General features: G+C 39.4%; 2 protein-coding genes, 1 long non-coding RNA gene and 2 pseudogenes across 4 annotated transcripts; 2 read left to right on the top strand and 3 right to left on the bottom strand.

Moving 5' to 3' along the window:
- Positions 1–3,896: 3,896 nt before the first annotated feature.
- Positions 3,897–4,833, bottom strand: LOC147472791 (fructose-bisphosphate aldolase 1, cytoplasmic pseudogene; annotated as a pseudogene).
- A 76-nt stretch (positions 4,834–4,909) lies between these two features.
- LOC147472790 (uncharacterized) lies at positions 4,910–5,599 on the bottom strand. The gene is made up of 3 exons (XR_015210676.1): positions 5,527–5,599; positions 5,314–5,436; positions 4,910–5,029 (listed from the first exon to the last, which is right to left on the bottom strand). It is a non-coding gene; the product is annotated as an uncharacterized LOC147472790 (long non-coding RNA).
- Positions 5,600–10,820: 5,221 nt separating this feature from the next.
- Positions 10,821–12,081, bottom strand: LOC147472789 (fructose-bisphosphate aldolase 1, cytoplasmic pseudogene; annotated as a pseudogene).
- A 648-nt stretch (positions 12,082–12,729) lies between these two features.
- Positions 12,730–17,730, top strand: LOC147472788 (ubiquinol oxidase, mitochondrial-like). The gene is given in 5 exon segments (XM_086588224.1): positions 12,730–13,092; positions 14,137–14,265; positions 16,853–17,123; positions 17,126–17,340; positions 17,511–17,730. Coding segments are annotated over 5 exon segments (1,005 nt in total). The 5' UTR covers positions 12,730–12,762; the 3' UTR covers positions 17,571–17,730.
- A 316-nt stretch (positions 17,731–18,046) lies between these two features.
- Positions 18,047–20,684, top strand: LOC147472787 (putative mitochondrial adenine nucleotide transporter BTL3). Of its 2 annotated transcripts, none has more exons than XM_086588219.1 (4): positions 18,047–18,603; positions 18,827–19,130; positions 19,319–19,786; positions 20,359–20,684. In XM_086588219.1, the coding sequence occupies exons 1-4, from the start codon at positions 18,170–18,172 to the stop codon at positions 20,425–20,427; spliced, it is 1,275 nt and encodes a 424-aa protein (XP_086444345.1). In that variant the 5' UTR covers positions 18,047–18,169; the 3' UTR covers positions 20,428–20,684. The 2 variants fall into 2 exon arrangements, with proteins under 2 accessions (XP_086444345.1, XP_086444346.1); XM_086588220.1 differs by having other exon boundaries at positions 18,508–18,603; positions 18,718–19,130.
- The last annotated feature ends 251 nt before the right edge of the window (positions 20,685–20,935 follow it).

The following is a 20,935-nucleotide window of genomic DNA, read 5'->3' as shown; positions in this document are numbered from 1 at the left end:
GGTGAACTCTGCCGAGCTTTTCAACTCGTCGTATTCTTCATGTCGATTCTCCAAAGTTCGGTGAACTCGCCGAAGTTTTGAACTCGTCAGATTCTTCATGCCGTGATTCTCGTCGAGGAGTTTTGAACTCTGTCGAGTTGGGTGACCTCTCGCCGAGTTCTGGAGACGAGGTCGAGTTTTGAACTGTCATATTCTTCATGCCGATTCGCCGAGTTTTGAACTCGCCGAAGTTCGGTGAACTCGCCGAGCTTTTAACTCGTCGAGTTTTGAACTCGGTCAGATTCTTCAGTCGTCGATTCGTGGGGAGTTTTGAACTCGCCGAGCTTTAACTCTGTCGAGTTCGTGAACTCGTCGTATTCTTCATGCCGATTCTCGTCGAGTTTTGAACTCGTCGAGCTTTGAACTCGGCCGAAGTTCGGTGAACTCTGCCGAGCTTTGAACTCTGGTCGTATTCTTCATGCCGTGATTACGTTAGAGTTTTGAACTCGTTAGAGTTCGGTGAACTCTGTCGAGTTTTGAACTCGTCGAGTTTCGTGAACTCTATCGAGCTTTCAACTCGCCGAGTTTTGAATTCACCGGTAAGGATTATTCACACTCCAAAGGAGCTTCTAGTTCCAATAAACTATCACAATAGAACCAATCATTCTCGTTAAGCGGGATGAATTCACCGGTAGACGCCCCGTAGCCGGTTGTTGCATAGATCTTTGATGGAAGAAATGACGTTTAGATTGTTCAAAAACATTTGGAGCTATTGAAAATATCGGATATCATGCGCCTTGTGAGGTTTCTAGTAAACCAAGGTCAGCCGTGAAGGGTGGTGGTCATTCTTTGAGAGAGAGATGGTAAGAAGGCAGGCGACAAATGGTGAGGTCTTAAGAATTTGAGGTTCGAAGGACATACAAATGTATATATTACTTGTGGTGTGTATATATGGATAGTGCTCAGTGGCATGTAAAACCTTATAATAGTGATCCTACTACTTGTATGATCTAGCTTGAGGTAGTAATTACTTGTGCATGGTCGAGGTAATAATCCTACTACTTCATGCTCAGAACAATAAGGAATACAACTCCTTCAGGACGCCAACGCTTCTAAAACAAAGATACTATGATGGGATAGTGAAAAAGCTGAAATGCAGTCTGCATTTTGACTCGCTCCAAACCCATAGGATGTCTCGATCAAGTGATCTATGCTGGTACAGGGAAAGTTACTTATAAACCGATTATTATATTCTCGATAGTTATCAGTCCTTACAAAACTAGTTACTAAGTAAAACGTGGATGAAGCTTCGGGATATTGCATAACGGGCGGAGATTGCCGGTCCTATTCGTGTCATTAATTTGGTTCGCTCCCACCACTACCATAGTACCATGTACTACAAGAAGAATCAACTTAAACTTACAAAACTTATCTTGAAGGATTTCATTGAAAAGTTTATGTGACAATCATAACAATCAAAATGAAAGGTCATTCTAAATTCAAGTTCTCAACAAAAGAATCAAATAATCATACAAGACCATTATTAACTCTTACACATGGTCATCATCTTGCCCCGAAAACAAATCCCCGATTCATGAGGTTTCTAGATTTGGTGTTGGATTTGACATATGTGGTAGTATTTATACTTATTCATGTGTTTTTATTGGGGGTAATTAGGCAAATGGTGGTGGCGGAAGATGGTGAACATGAGGAAGCAAGTGGAGAGGTTAGTTTTTCCGTGGGACCTTAATAAAGCGGTTTGATTTAACTTTGCTTGACCGATGATCCGTTTATTCAATTTTTTTGTTTTGGGGAAGGAGATAAAAAGAACAAAGAGTTAGATATACAACTAAAGTCGAGAAAGTTAGATTGGAAATCTCTTTGTAGTCAAAAATGTTATGTTAGGACTCTTTTGTAAGTGCAAGTTGTTGATATGTAGCAACTTAGCTTTATGTTCAATAATTCGCACAATGTATTTCACATGGTGTCACATTGTTGAAATATGAAATGATAGTGATCTTGCTTTGGACTTGTCATTCTTTTCATGTTCACCTAAGATCCTAGGTTTCATCTATTTCATGTCACATTGCCTTTGGTTATGTTTCGCTATTAGCGAGGCATTGATTTTAATAGGACGTCTCGCTGTCGATTGGAGTAAACAGCAGTTATACTACTTACCAGTGCTGCGATATGTGCTTTGCTTAGATCTCGGTTTATATCCATTCAATGGCTCTTCTTGTGCTCTCGGACAATTTGATTTTAATTTGTCACAAATAAGCATCTCTATTAATAATCTAATGCGAGAACACAAAAATCCCAATGTTATCAACAAAAATCCCAATGTTATTTTACCAAAACACAAAAATCTAATGCAAGACGCAATGTTTTTGCCAAAACACAAAAGATCTGTTTTTTTTGCCTCTTGAGCGGTGTGGTCACACCGTTTGGGACTAAGTCCAAACGGTGTGGCCATATCGCTTTGGATTTGAACTTGCAAAAAAAAATGCGGTTAATGTTTGGACTTTGTCCTGAAAACGGCATGGCCACACCGTTTGGACTTAGTCCCAACGGCATGGCACACCGTTTGGCCTTAGTACCAAACGGTGTGGCCATGCCGTTTGGGACTAAGGCCAAACGATGTATGGCCATGCCGTTTGAACTTTGAACTTGCAAAAAATGGCGAGTGTCTGTTTGGACTTAGTCCCCAACGACATGGCCACACCGCTTTGGTACTAAGGCCAAACGGTGTGGCCATGCCGCTTTGGTACTAAGGCCAAACTATGTGGCCACACCGTTTGGACTTAGTCCCAAACGGCATGGTTACACCGTTTGGCCTTAGTACCAAACGGGTGTGGCCATGCCGTTTGGGGACTAAGTCCAACGGGTGGCCATGCCGTTTGGGGACAAAGTCCAAACAGACACGCCATTTTTGCAAAGTTCAAAGTTCAAGTTCAAGATGGCCACACCGTTTGGCCTTAGTCTCAAACGGTGTGGCCATGCCGTTTGGAACTAAGTCCAAACGGTGTGGCCATATCCTTTGGATTTGAACTTGAAAAAAAAAATGGTGTGTCTGTTTGGACTTTGTCCCAAACGGCATGGTTATTACCGTTTGTTTTAGTCCCAAACGGCATGGCCACACCGTTTGGTACTAAGGCCAAACGGTGTGGCCATGCCGTTTGGGACAAAGTCCAAACAGACACACCGTTTTTTCGATCCAAGTTCAAATCAAAATGAGTTGGTTTTATATTGGCATGGCATCAGAGGATATTTTGTGGGGGCTTTGGGAGTTTTCAGTGTCTTGCTATTCAAGAAAAGCTGGAGGTATTCCAGGTGGGCGTAGATACCATCCATCTCCAATCACTCCATTTGGGTAGCAATGATGATATGTCATGGCAAGGTGAAATTTCATGGACCTTTGAACCGATGGGGTGGCAAGATGGTCGTAATGATCTGGGTGCGCAGCTTTAGTCCATGGCGGCTTCTTCGACTCCATTGGGTAGTCGATGTGTCTTTCGGCGCTCGCTAATGATTACTCTCTCTCACAATCCCAATGGTTACAACCGTTGTGCTAATCCTTCTTATTAAACTTCTTTTTTTGGTGGTGTGACTTCTGGTGGAAGAATTGAGCTTCAAAGCTTTGTCGCTAGTCATAAGAAGTCTCCAAGATTTGTAACAATGGGAGCTATAAAGGAGAGTGACGGTGATGGTCGTAGAGTTTCTTTAGCTGAAGAATGAGATCCTCTATTAGAGTCCAAATTCAATCGTTATGTCAAATAGAATCAAAGATGAATCCAGGGGAAAAATATAGGGAGTTGTATACACCACCTAAACTCTCATTGACATTAGCATGAAGCCTAATCCAAATGAAAATGGCGAAAAATACAACAGTCAACACATACACTATAAAGAGGTTCAAAAAAGAGCAAAACATAAAATTCATCAGAGAAAGCATTAAAACAAGACAAATCACTTGGAGAGAAACATTCGAACTCAACAAACATGCCCCCCAAAATTATTAAATCAGCCTCACTCAACTACGCAGGAAAAAAGATCTAAACATTAAGCCTTAAAGACAGACTTTATCTCCAAATTTTTCCCTCGTATCTACTCATAAAATCGCAATACTAAAACACAAAACTTCATCAGTACTTGTAATCCTTGACATGAAGGCCTTCTGAAGCACCATCTCCAACAGTTGCATCACCCTTGTAGGTACCAAGGGTGGCCTTTGAGTTTGCCTTACACCTTGCGAGGAAGGCGACTGCGCGCTTTCTCCACATTTTCCACTTTTCCGCACCATGCCTTGAGTAGTACTCTGGAGAGCACGTCCAAAGGAGAATGAGAGTGACCATGGCTTCTTTCCTTTGAGTGGTTCATTGCATTAAGGTTAATTGTGGCCGCTTCTTCATCCGTCACCGACAAGAACACCACCGCAAGAAACAGGGGGCATTGTTTGTCGCAAGGCACACACGCGTATTGAGGAATGACCTCCGGGCTACCTTCTTGGCATTGAGTCACCATGTTGGGCTTCAATAGAGTTCCCTTGAGCAGAACCTTGTGGTCATTCAATGCCTTGTAACAGTGCAGCAAGTACTCGCCGCCACATCAACACAACGGTCAATGTCATGAGATCCATCAACCAAGATCTCTCGCTCAACGATTGAACGAAACCATTTTCTTGATGATGATGGCATACCCGGCCAAACCATTAGCATTCTCATTAATTGATCTTTGGATAGACGCTTCCCAATTGTTCCGAGACTCATCAGAAGAAGGATACCCCTTCCAGGGTGTACATTGGCAATGAGTTCATCCGTAATAAAGATTTGCTTTTCGCCCCTTCCGGCCTCTCATACTCCTTTTCCTTTGCAAATTGTTAAATCGATTGCTTTTTCGCTTTCCTCTTGCCTTTAGGGAAGTCTTCTCTCAGGTGACCCAACAATTTTACTTTCTAGCTCCTTTGTGGTTCTCCCTTGGCATATTCAATCTCCTCTGTTTCAACTAGAGGTGACTCAGAGTTAGGCTTGCGTTTCTTCCTTCCACCATTCGTCTGAAAAATACAGTACACCATTCAACAATTTTTCTAACGGATTTTCATGCTTAGAAAGAACTTGTACCATAACATATTAGGATATATAAATATCTCGGTGTTACTTGTTGGCCTCTTGCTTTTAATTGATCGGGAAGTCAATTGTTTATGCTCTAATAGTTAATTGTCTACTAGGAATACCACTATTCTATTACTATTGATCGCAGCCATATCTTTCAAAAGAAATAACTTTTCATTGAACACCAAAGAAATAGAAAGTTTCACATTGATTTTCGTTTGTATACCTTGGGACCACGATCAACCAGCTGAGCCCATTCATTTCTGTTTCGCAAACAATCAAGAACAGCTTGTGAATGACTTGAATATGCATAACGCTCTCCATTGTGTTTTCTCAAGTTATTCCAGTGCTACAACAGCGAAATATTGGAAAATTAGTATATAAAATGTAAAACAGAGTAAATTGAGTTCCATATCAGAAGTGAAGAGCATACACATACCGGAAGAGCAACATTGCACAGTTCTTCATATGTCATCCACCTGCCTTCGCTCATTATCTAATCAAGTAGGCCTGTAAACAAGATTTGGAACTTAAAATTCTGAATAGAAATAAGTAATGGGAGTGGAATTTGTGTGTAATAAATAAATAATTAATTTAGAGAGATGTTTTAATTTAAAAGGCTTGGAAATTCAAGAGAGAGATAGAGAAAAAATAGATCGAGAGAGAAACCGTACCTATTTGAATCCTTCTTCGTCAACACTTGAATGGGGGTTGAATTTCCGGAGATGGTTCAGTTTTGTAGATTCAAAAATTTCGGAGTGGAGAAGAAGACCATGAGAGATAATCAAAAAATTTCGATTTTTTGTTTTAGGTTTCCAAATAATTTGAAATTTGGCGTTTTTATCGTAATTAGATCCGATGATTTCATCTTGAGATCTCGACGGTTCAAGAGGAGTGTGAGATAAGAGTGTCACTATAAGAGTGGCACTCTAGACAAACCGACGGTTTGTCTAGAGTGCCACTCTTATAGTGACACTCTTTATCTCACACTCCTCTTGAGCCGTCGGATTCGCCTCAAGATCGAAGATCTAAAACCATCGATAAAACCGATATTTCAATATTTCGCGGTATTTCAAAATAAAAAAACGAAAATCACAAAAATCACTTAAATTCAAAACTCTCTCTCTCTCTCTCTCTCTTCTTCTTCTTCTCGGTTTGAACCAAGCTTATGGATTAAGGTATTTTTCCACTTTTAATTCGCTTTGATTTGTTATTTAATTAGCTTGGATTCGTTTTGAAATAAACCTAGTAAACTTTATTCTTGGATGTTGTTTATATTGTTGTTTAAAACGCCAAATTGGGTATGAACTAACCTAGTAAACTTTATTCTTGGATGTTGTTTATATTGTTGTTTAAAACATAAAATTGGGTATGAACTTAGACAAGTAAACAAGTTTAAAACGCTTTGGTTCAATTGTTTATGAACTTAGACAAGTAAACAAGTATGAATTGGGTATGAAATTGTTTATATTGTTGTTTAAAACGCGATATAGTTCGGTGAACTCGTCAGATTCTCAGATTGGAAGTAAACTTTGTCAGATTCTCGCCGAGTTCGGTGAACTCGTCGAGCTTTCAACTCGCCGTATTCTTCATGTCGTGATTCTCAAAGTTCGGTGAACTCGCCGAGTTTTGAACTCGTGTCGTATTCTTCATGCCAGATTCTCGTCAGAGTTTTGAACTCGTCGAGTTCGGTGACCTCGGCCGAAGTTTCGGAGACGAGGTCGAGTTTTGAACTCTGTCATATTCTTCATGCCGTGATTCTCGCCGAGTTTTGAACTCGCCGAAGTTCGGTGAACTCGCCGAAGCTTTTAACTCGCCGAAGTTTTGAACTCGTCGTATTCTTCAGTCGATTCTCGTCGAGTTTTGAACTCGCCGAGCTTTAACTCGCCGGGAGTTCGTGAACTCGTCCGTATTCTTCATGCCGTATTCGCCGAAGTTTTGAACTCGCCGAGCTTTGAACTCGCCGAAGTTCGGTGAACTCTGCCAGAGCTTTGAACTCTGTCGTATTCTTCATGCCGTATTCTGTTAGAGTTTTGAACTCTGTTAGAGTTCGGTGAACTCTGTCAGAGTTTTGAACTCTGTCAGAGTTCGGTGAACTCTATCAGAGCTTTCAACTCTGTCAGAGTTTTGAATTCACTGGTAAGGATTATTCACACTCCAAAGGAGCTTCTAGTTCCAATAAACTATCACAATAGAACCAATCATTCTCGTTAAGGGGATGAATTCACCGGTAGACGCCCCAGAGCCGGTTGTTGCATAGATCTTTGATGGAAGAAATGACAAGTTTAGATTGTTCAAAACATTTGGAGCTATTGAAAATATCGGATATCATGCCTTTGTGAGGTTTCTAGTAAACCAAGGTCAGCCGTGAAGGGTGGTGGTCATTCTTGAGAGAGAGATGGTAAGAAGGGCAGCGACAAATGGTGAGGTCTTAAGAATTTGAGGTTGAAGGACATACAAATGTATATATTACTTGTGGTGTGTATATATGGATAGTGCTCGGTGGCATGTAAAACCTTATAATAGTGATCCTACTACTTGTATGATCTAGCTTGAGGTAGTAATTACTTGTGCATGGTCGAGGTAATAATCCTACTACTTCATGCTTTCGGAACAATAAGGAATACAACTCCTTCAGACGCCAACGCTTCTAAAACAAAGATACTATGATGGGATAGTGAAAAAGCTGAAATGCAGGTCTGCATTTTGACTCGCTCCAAACCCATAGGATGTCTCGATCAAGTGATCTATCCGGTATTGTGGGAAAGTTACTTATAAACCGATTATTATATTCTCGATAGTTATCGGTCCTTACAAAACTAGTTACTAAGTAAAACGTGGATGAAGCTTGAGGGATATTGCATAACGGGCGGAGATTGCCGCCTATTCGTGGTCATTAATTTGGTTCGCCTCCCACCACTACCATAGTACCATGTACTACAAGAAGAATCAACTTAAACTTACAAAACTTATACTGAAGGATTTCATTGAAAAGTTTATGTGACAATCATAACAATCAAAATGAAAGGTCATTCTAAATTCAAGTTCTCAACAAAAGAATCAAATAATCATACAAGACCATTATTAACTCTTACACATGGTCATCATCTTGCCCCCGAAAACAAATCCCACCGATTCATGAGGTTTCTAGATTTGGTGTTGGATTTGACATATGTGGTAGTATTTATACTTATTCATGTGTTTTTATTGGGGGGTAATTAGGCAAATGGTGGTGGCGGAAGATGGTGAACATGAGGAAGCAAGTGGAGAGGTTAGTTTTTTTGTCAGACCTTAATAAAGCAGTTTGATTTAACTTTGCTTGACTGATCTGTTTATTCAATTTTTTTGTTTTGCAGGAAGGAGATAAAGAACAAAGAGTTAGATATACAACTAAAGTCAGAAAGTTAGATTGGAAATCTCTTTGTAGTCAAAAAATGTTATGTTAGGACTCTTTTGTAAGTGCAAGTTGTTGATATGTAGCAACTTAGCTTTATGTTCGATAAATTCGGACAATGTATTTCACATGGTGTCACATTGTTGAAATATGAAATGATAGTGATCTTGCTTTGGACTTGTCATTCTTTTCATGTTCACCTAAGATCCTAGGTTTCATCTATTTCATGTCACATTGCCTTTGGTTATGTTTCTGCTATTAGCAGGCATTGATTTTAATAGGACGTCTGCTGTCAGTGGAGTAAACAGTTATACTATTTACGTGGTCAGCGTATGTGCTTTGCTTAGATCTCAGTTTATATCCATTCAATGGCTCTTCTTGTGCTCTCCGACAATTTGCGCATTTTAATTTGTCACAGCGAAGTATCTCTATTAATAATCTAATGCAGAACACAAAAATCCCAATGTTATCAACAAAAATCCCAATGTTATTTACCAAAACACAAAAATCTAATGCAGTACGCAATGTTTTTGCCAAAACACAAAAGATCTGTTTTTTTGCCTCTTGAACGGTGTGGTCACACCGTTTGGGACTAAGTCCAAACGGTGTGGCCATATCGTTTGGATTTGAACTTGCAAAAAATGGCGTGTGTCTGTTTGGACTTTGTCCCAAACGGCATGGCCACACCGTTTGGACTTAGTCCCCCAAGCGGCATACACCGTTTGGCCTTAGTACCAAACGGTGTGGCCATGCCGTTTGGGGACTAAGGCCAAACGATGTGGCCATGCCGTTTGACTTTGAACTTGCAAAAATGGCGTGTCTGTTTGGACTTAGTCCCCAACGACATGGCCACACCGTTTGGTACTAAGGCCAAACGGGTGGCCATGCCGCTTGGTACTAAGGCCAAACTATAATGGCCACACCGTTTGGACTTAGTCCCAAACGGCATGGCCACACCGTTTGGCCTTTTAGTACCAAACGGTGTGGCCATGCCGCTTGGGACTAAGTCCAAACGGTGTGGCTATGCCGCTTGGGGACAAAGTCCAAAAACAGACACCGCCATTTTTGCAAGTTCAAAGTTCAACGGCATGGCCACACCGCTTTGGCCTTAGTCTCAAACGGTGTGGCCATGCCGTTGGAACTAAGTCCAAACGGTGTGGCCATATCCTTTGGATTTGAACTTGAAAAAAATGGTGTGTCTGTTTGGACTTTGTCCCAAACGGCATGGTTACGTTTGTTTGCCTTAGTCCCAAACGGCATGGCCACACCGTTTGGTACTAAGGCCAAACGGTGTGGCCATGCCGTTGGGGACAAAGTCCAAACAGCATTAATACACCGCTTTTTTTCGATCCAAGTTCAAATCAAAATGAGTTGGTTTTATATTGGCATGGCATCGGCATCGATATTTTGTGGGGGCTTTGGGAGTTTTCAGTGTCTTGCTATTCAAGAAAAGTCGGAGGTATTCCGTGGGGTGAGATACCATCCATCTCCAATCACTCCATTTGGGTAGCAATGATGATATGTCATGGCAAGGTGAAATTTCATGGACCTTTGAACCGATGGGGTGGCAAGATGGTCGTAATGATCCGGTGCGGCCGCTTAGTCCATGGGCGGCTTCTTCGACTCCATTGGGTAGTCGATGTGTCTTTCGGCGTTCGGCTAATGATTACTCTCTCTCACAATCCCAATGGTTACAACCGTTGTGCTAATCCTTCTTATTAAACTTCTTTTTTTGGTGGTGTGACTTCGGTGGAAGAATTGAGCTTCAAAGCTTTGTCGCTAGTCATAAGAAGTCTCCAAGATTTGTAACAATGGGAGCTATAAAGGAGAGTGACGGTGATGGTCGTAGAGTTTCTTTAGAAGAAGAATGAGATCCTCTATTAGAGTCCAAATTCAATCGTTATGTCAAATAGAATCAAAGATGAATCCAGGGAAAAATATAGGGAGTTGTATACACCACCTAAACTCTCATTGACATTAGCATGAAGCCTAATCCAAATGAAAATGGCGAAAAAATACAACAAGTCAACACATACACTATAAAGAGGTTCAAAAAAAAGAGCAAAACATAAAATTCATCGAGAAAGCATTAAAACAAGACAAATCACTTGGAGAGAAACATTCGAACTCAACAAACATGCCCCCAAAATTATTAAATCAGCCTCACTCAACTACGCAGAAAAAAGATCTAAACATTAAGCCTTAAAGACGCGGACTTTATCTCCAAATTTTTCCCTCAGATCTACTCATAAAATCGCAATACTAAAACACAAAACTTCATCAAGAGACTTGTAATCCTTGACATGAAGGCCTTTCAAGCACCATCTCCAACAAATGCATCACCCTTTGTAGGTACCAAGGGTGGCCTTTGAGTTTGCCTTACACCTTTGCGAGGAAGGCAGACTGCGCCTTCTCCACATTTTCCACTTTTCCGCACCATGCCTTGAGAGTACTCTACTGGAGAGCACGCCCAAAGGAGAATGAGAGTGACCATGGCTTCTTTCCTTTGAGCGGGTTCATTGCATTAAGGTTAATTGTGGCCTCGCTTCTTCATTCATTCACACCGACAAGAACACCACCGCAAGAACGGTACCGGGGCATTGTTTGTCGCAAAGGCACACACCGTGTATTCGGGAATGACCTCCGGGCTACCTTCTTGGCATTGAGTCACCATGTTGGGCTTCAATAGAGTTCCTTGAGCGTAACCTTGTGGTCATTCAATGCCTTGTAACAGGCAGCAGCAAGTACTCGCCATCCACATCAACACAACGGTCAATGTCATGAGATCCATCAACCAAGATCTCTCGCTCAACGATTGAACTAAAACCATTTTCTTGACGGATGATGGCATACCCGCCAAACCATTAGCATTCTCATTAATTGATCTTTGGATAGACGCTTCCCAATTGTTCCAAAGAGACTCATCAAGAAGAAGGATACCCTTCCAGGGGTGTACATTGGCAATGAGTTCATCCGAATAAAGATTTGCTTTTTCGCCCCTTCCCCGGCCTCTCATACTCCTTTTCCTTGCAAAGGCCAATCGATTGCTTTCAAGCTTTCCTCTTGCCTTTAGGGAAGTCTTCTCAGGTGACCCAACAATTTTACTTTCTAGCTCCTTTGTGGTTCTCCCCTTGGCATATTCAATCTCCTCCTGTTTCAACTAGAGGTGACTCGAGTTAGGCTTCATGCGTTTCTTCCTTCCACCATTCGATGCAAAAAATACAAGACACCATTCAACAATTTTTCTAACGGATTTTCATGCTTAGAAAGAACTTGTACCATAACATATTAGGATATATAAATATCTCGTGTGTTACTTGTCGGCCTCTTGCTTTTAATTGATCGGGAAGTCAATTGTTTATGCTCTAATAGTTAATTGTCTACTAGGAATACCACTATTCTATTACTATTGATGCTGTAGGCCATATCTTCAAAAAAGAAATAACTTTTCATTGAACACCAAAGAAATAGAAAGTTTCACATTGATTTTCGTTTGTATACCTTGGGACCACGATCAACCAATTGAGCCCATTCATTTCTGTTTTCAAAAACAATCAAGAACAGCTTGTGAATGACTTGAATATGCATAACGCTCTCCATTGTGTTTTCTCAAGTTATTCCAAAGTCTACAACAAATAAATATTGGAAAATTAGTATATAAAATGTAAAACGAGTAAATTGAGTTCCATATCGGAAGTGAAGAGCATACACAGGAAGAGCAACATTGCACGCTTCTTCATATGTCATCCACCGCCTTCGCCATTATCTAATCAAGTAGGCTCGTAAACAAGATTTGGAACTTAAAAATTGAATAGAAATAAGTAATGGGAGTGGAATTTGTGTGTAATAAATAAATAATTAATTTAGAGAGATGTTTTAATTTAAAAGGCTTGGAAATTCAAGAGAGAGATAGAAAAAAAAATAGATCGAGAGAGAAACCGCACCTATTTGAATCCTTCTTCACAAGACTTGAATGGGGGTTGAATTTCTCGGAGATGGTTCACTTTTTTGTAGATTCAAAAATTTCTGGAGTGGAGAAGAAGACCATGAGAGATAATCAAAAATTTCGCATTTTTTTGTTTTTAGGTTTCCGAAATAATTTGAAATTTCGCGTTTTTATCAGAATTAGATCTGATGATTTCATCTTGAGATCTGACGGTTCAAGAGGAGTGTGAGATAAGAGTGTCACTATAAGAGTGGCACTCTAGACAAACCGATATATATATATATATATATATATATATATATCAACCCTGTTAATCTAACGTAGTTTGTCTGAAAATGAATCGAGTATTCAGTAGTAGATCCTCTTCCTTGCTTAGATGTCTACTCAAAACTCAAAACTCATCATCAGCTTTCATCTCTTCTTCTTTGTCTGGAATTGTCAGTGACACTAGAGCTGCCCCAGTGGTGCAACCCACTTACTTGTTCTTCACTCGTTCTTTCTCTTCTTCTCCAGAGAAGACTACTACCAAGGAGGAGAAATTGGTTGTTCCTGATGATCATAAGGGCATAGAGCGGCCACAAGTGGTTGTTTCCAGCTATTGGGGAGTTTCGAGGCCGAGTATTACCAAGGAAGATGGCACCGTCTGGCCTTGGAATTGCTTCAATGTAAGCCAAAGAATCCAATTCTCACTACTTTACTTTATTGTCTTGAGAAATAATTAAAAACCCATCTTTAATTATGTTGTAATTACAAGTAGCTTTATTTTACTTATATATTTAACGCATTGAATTTATTTGGTGCTACTAAATAAAGGGAATTTAGATGATATCATAGTTGCTTTACTGGTTTTGGACTCTCTGTTGCTCTTTCTATAAAATTTAATTTTTTTTTTCAACGTACATCATCCTATAATTAGTTTTGAGCTCCATGGCAACGAACTCGTTCGAGGAGTATTAGTTGGTTCCTAACATTTCATCCTTCTTTGTAAAACAGTGTGCAAGCTAAGTACAGTGATTTAGATTTTTATTTGTTTAGGAAAAGCTTGTCTCCTACAATATAACCCTTAATAACCAATCGTGTAATATCATATTACTCTATCTGCAAACAAGTGAAATGAAAATTGATAGTATGTTTGTATACTAGAGACTTGCTTATCAGTTGTTGCACGGACCTCAATGGAACTTCTAATTAATGGAACTTGGAAGCATGGCTATTGTGAATGACGACTAAGGAAGCCATGTATGCTTTGTAGTTAGTGAAGAAACTGATTCCTTAAGTAGAAATCACATATCGACTAAAGTACCATGTGCAACAATAATTGATACACCAAGCTATACGTATAGAACACTATGACATAAGGTAGCTGTACCCATACAAATGTATCCATGAGATTTTATAAATGTAGATATGGTGATTATGGTCCATTTCCTAGGAGCTTATCATTATTGCCATTTAATCAAAGAGCAACTTATCTTATGTTCTTGTGATTGCTCCAAACTTTAGTGACTGAAATGTTGGACTTCTTAAATCCGTAAAACCTTCTTGTTGGTACTAAATACGCTCTCTCAAACACTTAATTAGATGCCTTTACGGACTATACTTGGAACTTGAAAATCATCATTCTCCATGAAAAACATTAGATTAACAAACATGAATTTTTATTATTTGTTGTGGCGTTTGATTTAACTAGTATATTGTTCATTTGACAGCCGTGGGACACATACAGGGCTGATGTGTCCATTGATCTAAGCAAGCACCATGTACCTAAGACATTCCTTGACAAGGTTGCTTATAGGACAGTGAAACTTCTTAGAATTCCAACGGATGTCTTCTTTCAGGTAGGACTTTATTTTCTTAGTTCATTCATGCATGCTATTTACAAAAAACTTTCAGCCCCCATTAATATCATTATAGAAGGCCTCATTATATGTGATTGAAGTTATTCTTGGTCAAAGAGTTGGGTGCCTTAAAGGATTGACTGTACTGCACTCCTGATCGTGTTTTGCAGTTATTTTTCTGGTGGCAAGTATTTGAACGAATATGATTAGTTTACTTGAATAGCATTCTTTTCCCTGGTTTCTGAGTTGTTGGGCCAGTCAATCTTTTATACAAGTACATCCTAGATGTGCACAACCTCCTGTAAGGATTTTCCCTCTTAAGCACCAAGAATTTTCGCAGAGGCTGAAGTTACTGACTCCTTGATGCCCAAACCGTTAACTAAAGTTCCAAATCAAATTCAAATGATACACCTTTTCTATCATTGATTTCTTTTATTGCTTCAGCCCTATGATGCACGGTTAGGGTATGGGTATCGATAGGGCTGTCAATGGGTTTCGATAACCCGATAACCGACCCGAACCAAACCGATAAAAAACGGTTTGGGTTTTAATAATTTGATTTATTTTCTACCGATCTGAAACCGAACCGATAAGATATTGGTTTGGTTTCGGGTTTGCCCTCCACCGAAACGATATGAACCTGAACCAATAAGATGACATTTTAGTAATATTTATGATTAATTTTGTATATGTTTATCAATTGTGTAGTTGAAATTAATTGATTTAATTTAAGATTTAATTGATTTTATAGTTTTCGGTTCGGGTTCGGTTTTCAATATTTCTTATCGGTTTGGTTCGGTTTTGGGTTCCCAATTTTTTTATCGGTTCAGTTTAGTTCAGTTCGGTTTTGGGTTCTCAATTTTTTTATCGGTTTGGTTCGGTTTCAGATTCCTAACTTTCTTATCGGTTCGGGTTCGGATTTTTCAGAACCCAACCCAAATCGATCTATTGACTGCCCTAGGTACCGATACAGTGACACCGGTACGTGGTACGATACGGTTTTTTTTGAAATATTAGGATATGGGTACGGCCTATGGATACGACTAATTAATATGAATATTTTAAAATATGTGTATTCTGAAAATTATGTTAGTAGTTCTTTGAGTAAAGTTAGTCAAGAACATGCGAAAAACTATTATAACACATGTCAAAGTCAATACATCTTAAGCCTCAAGAACATTTTACATTTCAATGGAGTAGAACTATCAGAGCAGGTTTATTTCAGGGATTCCAGTATCCTAAAAGTATCCAATACCCGTATCAGTATCATACCCGACCAATACGGGTGCAGTGACATTTTAGGAGTATTTGTGCATCATAGCTTCAGCCTGTAACGGGTTCTCTGAGGTGGACTGTGATTGATTGGAAATAAACTGATAAAAGATAATGCCTCTTCTGTCATCCGAAGTGTGTAGGAAATTTATTCCAAAAATATATTTATTGTTAAGTAAACAAGAAAATCAAATTGATATAACAAATATATCATGAAAAAACTTTTAGTTCAACTAATGAACTTAATTTACCAATTATTAAATCCGAGTCTAGTGAAGATTCACTATGTCCTTAAGACAGATTTTCTCCCTCACGGTGCTTGAAGGTTGATGAGAAACTGTCTCCCAAGATAGAATGAATTTTCTTCTATGGAAAGCTAGCACTTCAATTCTATAGACTCAGCGAACACAACATAGTATTTGACTAAGAACAGAGGGAAAAGAGAAAGATCAGAACTCTATGTGATCTGGTGTATCTTTCTTTTCAAATTCATCTACTATTTATAGGTGAGTGGTGCCTCTTCGAAACAACACAGTGACTCTTGAGAAAAAGTAAGCAACTCTTTGAAAAGTCACATGTTTCGAAAAGACACACCATTTCGGTATAAAGCACTGTCTCGAACCAGTGTCTATTTCGAAATATCACACCTTTTCGGCATGATGCACTGTTTCGAACCAGTGTACATTTCGAAAGGTCGCACTTTTTCGGCATGATGCACTGTTTCGAACCAGTGCACATTTCGAAAGGTCACACCTTTTCGGCATGATACACTGTTTCGAACTAGTGCACCATTTCGAAAAGATTTTTCTCACTTTACGTACTGTTTCAAGATAAACCCATTTCATCACAATATGGGATAACTTGGGAGACAAATTACTCATTCATATCTCAAATGGATTTGAGCAAATCATTTTTCTAACAAAGTGTTCGATTGAAGCAATGTGACCACGGATGGAGTTTTTGACTGGGATTTGATGGTATGCAAACCTAAGAGTATAATACTGAACAGAAAAACTCAGAGGGTTCCAAGAAAGAGAAATGAAGACCTTAAGTTTTGCTCATATTTCCAAGTTCTATCATTGAAAAACTGTAGTTGGGATACTTGTACATTGCTTTAGAAAAAGGTTCTTTTGGGTATCATGAATTCTTAATTTTAACTCTGGATCATATCTTCTCTTTGTTGTTGACCCAGTCTCCCAAATACTACATTTGATTGTTGCTATTCCAGACATACTGGACATTCAATTCTACAAGTCACATAGTATAGTATTGCTGTTACTAGTCTCTGGCTCTGATTTTAGCATTTATGATGCAGAGACGGTATGGATGTCGTGCAATGATGCTGGAAACAGTGGCGGCTGTTCCAGGAATGGTGGGAGGTATGTTGCTGCACCTTAGGTCACTCCGCAAGTTCCAGCAAAGTGGTGGTTGGATCAAGGCTTTACTTGAGGAAGCAGAAAATGAAAGAATGCACTTAATGACGATGGTAGAGCTTGTGAAACCAAAATGGTACGAGAGAGTACTTGTTCTCACCGTGCAGGGAGTTTTTTTCAATGCCTTCTTTGTGCTCTATTTACTTTCCCCAAAGTGGCGCATAGAGTTGTTGGGTATCTGGAAGAGGAGGCAATACATTCATATACCGAATTCTTAAAGGATATTGAAAGTGGTGCAATTGAAAATGTTCCTGCTCCTGCTATTGCTATAGACTACTGGAGGCTGCCCAAGGATGCCACTCTGAAGGATGTTATTACAGTGATCCGAGCTGATGAAGCTCACCATCGAGATGTCAACCACTTTGCTTCTGTAAGCATTGCTACCTTTTCCAATATCTGAAATATCCAGTGTTTAACTTTTTACTTTGATATCTGCTCTAATATCTTGGTCGGGGAGTATCATGCATCTTGGAAGCAACTTAGTTTACACATTTTAGACTCATTTTGCTCTGTGTCTAACAACCTTATTTTGTCATGCAGGATATTCATTTCCATGGAAAGGAATTGAGGGAGGCTCCAGCTCCTATTGGATACCATTAGTATAATCGTCACACTTGATTTTGTAATTTCTTTGTATGTATGTATCTCCTTATTGTAACCTTACAAGAACCTTTAAATAATCTACACAGCCAATGCAAACATTTATGAGATAAGTTGGACTTTTTGTACTTAATGTGGATAATCTATTGCCTGTTCCACATTTTGTAAGTTGTAAATCATGGTTAATTTGTGTGTGTAATTGACGCAGGAGCCATCAACATTCTGTACTTGTGGAAGTTGCTTTTACCTGCCTACTAACATCGCAGCTACATATTTTGTTTTGTAGTTTTGCTACAACCTAAAAACATGAAAAATGTTAGAAACAGGAAATTGGTAAAAGGACAAAGAGATGTGACATAAGTACATAACACGACCAGGAAAGATGGCTTGACATGAGATCATTCCTAGTTTTCAACATGCAACAACAGTCCTTTACTTAAAAAACAGAAACCAAAAAGCAGTTTGGCGATGGCAACAAAGCTAGAGCTAGAGTCTACCTACCTAATATCTGTCGAAACAATTCCCTTTCCACACTTTTACAGACTTCGCTCTCATTTTCGCAATCAACTCCATCTCCACTTACTTCACTTACACTCACAATGCATGGGATACAACTTTGGTTCAGAGATTGTATAGCAATATCTGATGAAGTTCCATTTCCAAATGGTGGTGGATTGTTTCTTGGAACATCTCTTCCCACTTCCTTTGTTTTATTGATTTCTTCTACCACTTGGGGTGTTTCGAATTCGTTTGAGTCATCATCTTCATTTCCTTGCTGCTCTTCTTCATCTCTCACTAGCTGGAAACCTGCTGTTTTGGGGAGTTCTTGGATAGAGAAGAAGGGAGGCTCAGCTCTGTATGGTAATGGGTTTCTATCAGTGAGTCTGTCTATTAAAGGATGTGATCAAGGGTTTGTTCAGGAATCAACAGAGGACAAGAGTTTGGAGGAACCAAACACGGTGGTTCGATCACATGGTGCATTGAACACCACAAAGCATCTATGGTGTGGAGCCATAGCTGCAGCGGTTTCAAGGTATGTTTTCTCTTTGGTTGTTGTCATGTTTCTCTTGTCTTTTAATTAGAATTTATAACTGAACAGAACACCCAAGTGTCCAACAAAGTCATCTTGTTTTATCTTGTTGTCAAGATTGGTTGGTGTCTTACATTGGATTTAATGAAGCAATTGTGCAAATGTACGTTCATCTCAAATTCCACAACGTTGTGTCTCACTTTGGAAATGCATGTTGCTGTATCAGAAGTATTGTTGCTCCGCTTGAGAGACTTAAGCTGGAATATATAGTACTTGGGGAGAAGAAGAATCTATGTGAGCTCATCAAGACAATTGCTGCTAATCAAGGCTTGAAAGGCTTCTGGAAGGGAAACTTTGTCAACATTCTTCGAACAGCTCCATTCAAAGCAGTAAACTTCTACGCTTATGACACATATAGAAAGCAGCTGCTCAGAGTATCTAGGAATGAGGAAACCACAAATTTTGAAAGGTTCCTTGCTGGAGCTGCTGCTGGGATTACTGCTACCATACTTTGCTTACCAATGGACACGGTATATATGTTCAAATATTCTGTGTCTTGTTTGTCAGACCAGATTGTGTTGAGTTGAGATTATTGTTGTAGGGCCAACTGACATAATTGAACTGGCTCCCTTACAACTTCTTCCATGCCGAGTCTTTCAAATATTTGTTTGTTAACGTAATGTGATTGCTTATAAGTTGTTACATGCTAAAATATCAGATTCGTACAAAGATGGTGGCTCCTGGTGGGGAAGCCTTGGGTGGCGTTATTGGTGCGTTCAGTCACATGATTCACATGGAAGGGTTCTTCTCACTTTACAAGGGTTTAGTCCCCTCTATTATAAGCATGGCTCCGTCAGGTGCAGTTTTCTATGGTGTATATGATATGCTGAAGTCAGCTTATCTCCATTCACCTGAGGGAAAGATGAGGATTCAACAAATGAATGAACAAGGTCAAGAGCTAAATGCTTTGGAACAAATGGAGTTGGGTCCCATGAGAACGTTGCTCTATGGGGCTATTGCTGGCACTTGTGCTGAAGCTGCCACTTATCCATTTGAAGTTGTGAGGAGACAGCTCCAAATGCAAGTTCAGGCTACAAAGTTAAGCGCATTGGCGACTTGCGCCAAGATAGTGGAACAAAGAGGCATTCCTGCACTCTATGCAGGACTTGTTCCTAGCTTATTACAGGTATGTAGAAGATGATCCCTGCATTGTCCAGACTGTTCTTTATCAGATTCTGGAAGTCTTATTGATAACACTAAGACCTACTCATCTCTTGATACTGAAAACTCACTAATGTGAGCTGAACAAGCAAATCAAACTGTATTCTTAACCTGGAATATATGAAGCGACAACATGCCTCTGACTGTTATAGCAGTCATAAATCCAGAGGATAACTAAATTGAGAATTAGCTTGAAGATTTCTTATTATTCCGAGGCATGGTTTATGGAATTTCAACTGAGTCGTCCCTCTTTGGACTTGGCTTGTGGGACTTCACTGTTGCATTTGTCCAGTATGTCCAAGGAGTATCACCTCTATACCTAATGCGTCTCTTATGTGGATTTTGGTAATTTATTTAACATAATTAATTAGCAGCTTCATTGTGCTACATTTCTTTCTGTTGCTATGCTGGTTGGCAGTTCCTCCTTTAAGTAGTGGCTAAATCAGCAACTAGTATGTCAGTACTTATAAAGTTGTAACGATATCGAATATTAGTTTTTGTTTATCTCTTAATTCTTCATCCTTTTGTCTTTCTCAGGTTTTACCATCGGCTGCTATAAGTTATTTTGTCTACGAATTTATGAAGATTGTTCTCAAAGTTGAATGATCGTACAAGGTAAAAAAACACGTTAGAGCATGCTACAATGTGGAGGCTAATAAAGGTCTGTAAAGCAATTTGGTCCAGCACTGTAGGAATTCATCCATCAATCAGTCCCTGTACCAGCCACACAGTTTCAGAAATAAGTATACTAATCCATGACAGGGAGTACTCGGTTCTATTTTGATTTGATACCACTGGTTGAAAACTTGAAAACACACTCAAAATATAAGATGTTGCAGTAATATAAATTGTGGTTTGGGTTCTTCCATGTTTCCACTGATTTATGAATCTTTAATAGTATACATTTTAGAGACATTAATGCTTGAATGAGATTGTATTGGTTGTTGACCACTTGACCCAGCATATGAAAGGCTGGCTAGTTTTGGCCCCTCCAGTCTTGACACTCAAGGTTACACGCATACACCTTTTTTAAAAGTCTAGTAGTCCTTTTCCGGCGTTGAAGAACAAATACAGGACCACATTAAGTCGTCCTTAATTAAGGTTAAGGTTGAGT

Source organism: Coptis chinensis, unplaced genomic scaffold (genome assembly GCF_015680905.1).
Source record: "Coptis chinensis isolate HL-2020 unplaced genomic scaffold, ASM1568090v1 utg73_pilon_pilon, whole genome shotgun sequence".
Lineage (NCBI taxonomy): Eukaryota > Viridiplantae > Streptophyta > Magnoliopsida > Ranunculales > Ranunculaceae > Coptis > Coptis chinensis.
The sequence above is the reverse complement of the archived record's forward strand: the minus strand, read 5'-3'. Positions and strand labels throughout refer to the sequence as shown.

Bases quoted from the DNA above. Each gene is read 5' to 3' on its own strand.
- LOC147472787 (XM_086588219.1), top strand. From the start codon at position 18,170: ATGCATGGGATACAACTTTGGTTCAGAGATTGTATAGCAATATCTGAT. The intron at 18,604-18,826 runs GTATGTTTTCTC...TTGCTGTATCAG, and splicing joins ATAGCTGCAGCGGTTTCAAG to AAGTATTGTTGCTCCGCTTG. The intron at 19,787-20,358 runs GTATGTAGAAGA...TGTCTTTCTCAG, and splicing joins TTGTTCCTAGCTTATTACAG to GTTTTACCATCGGCTGCTAT.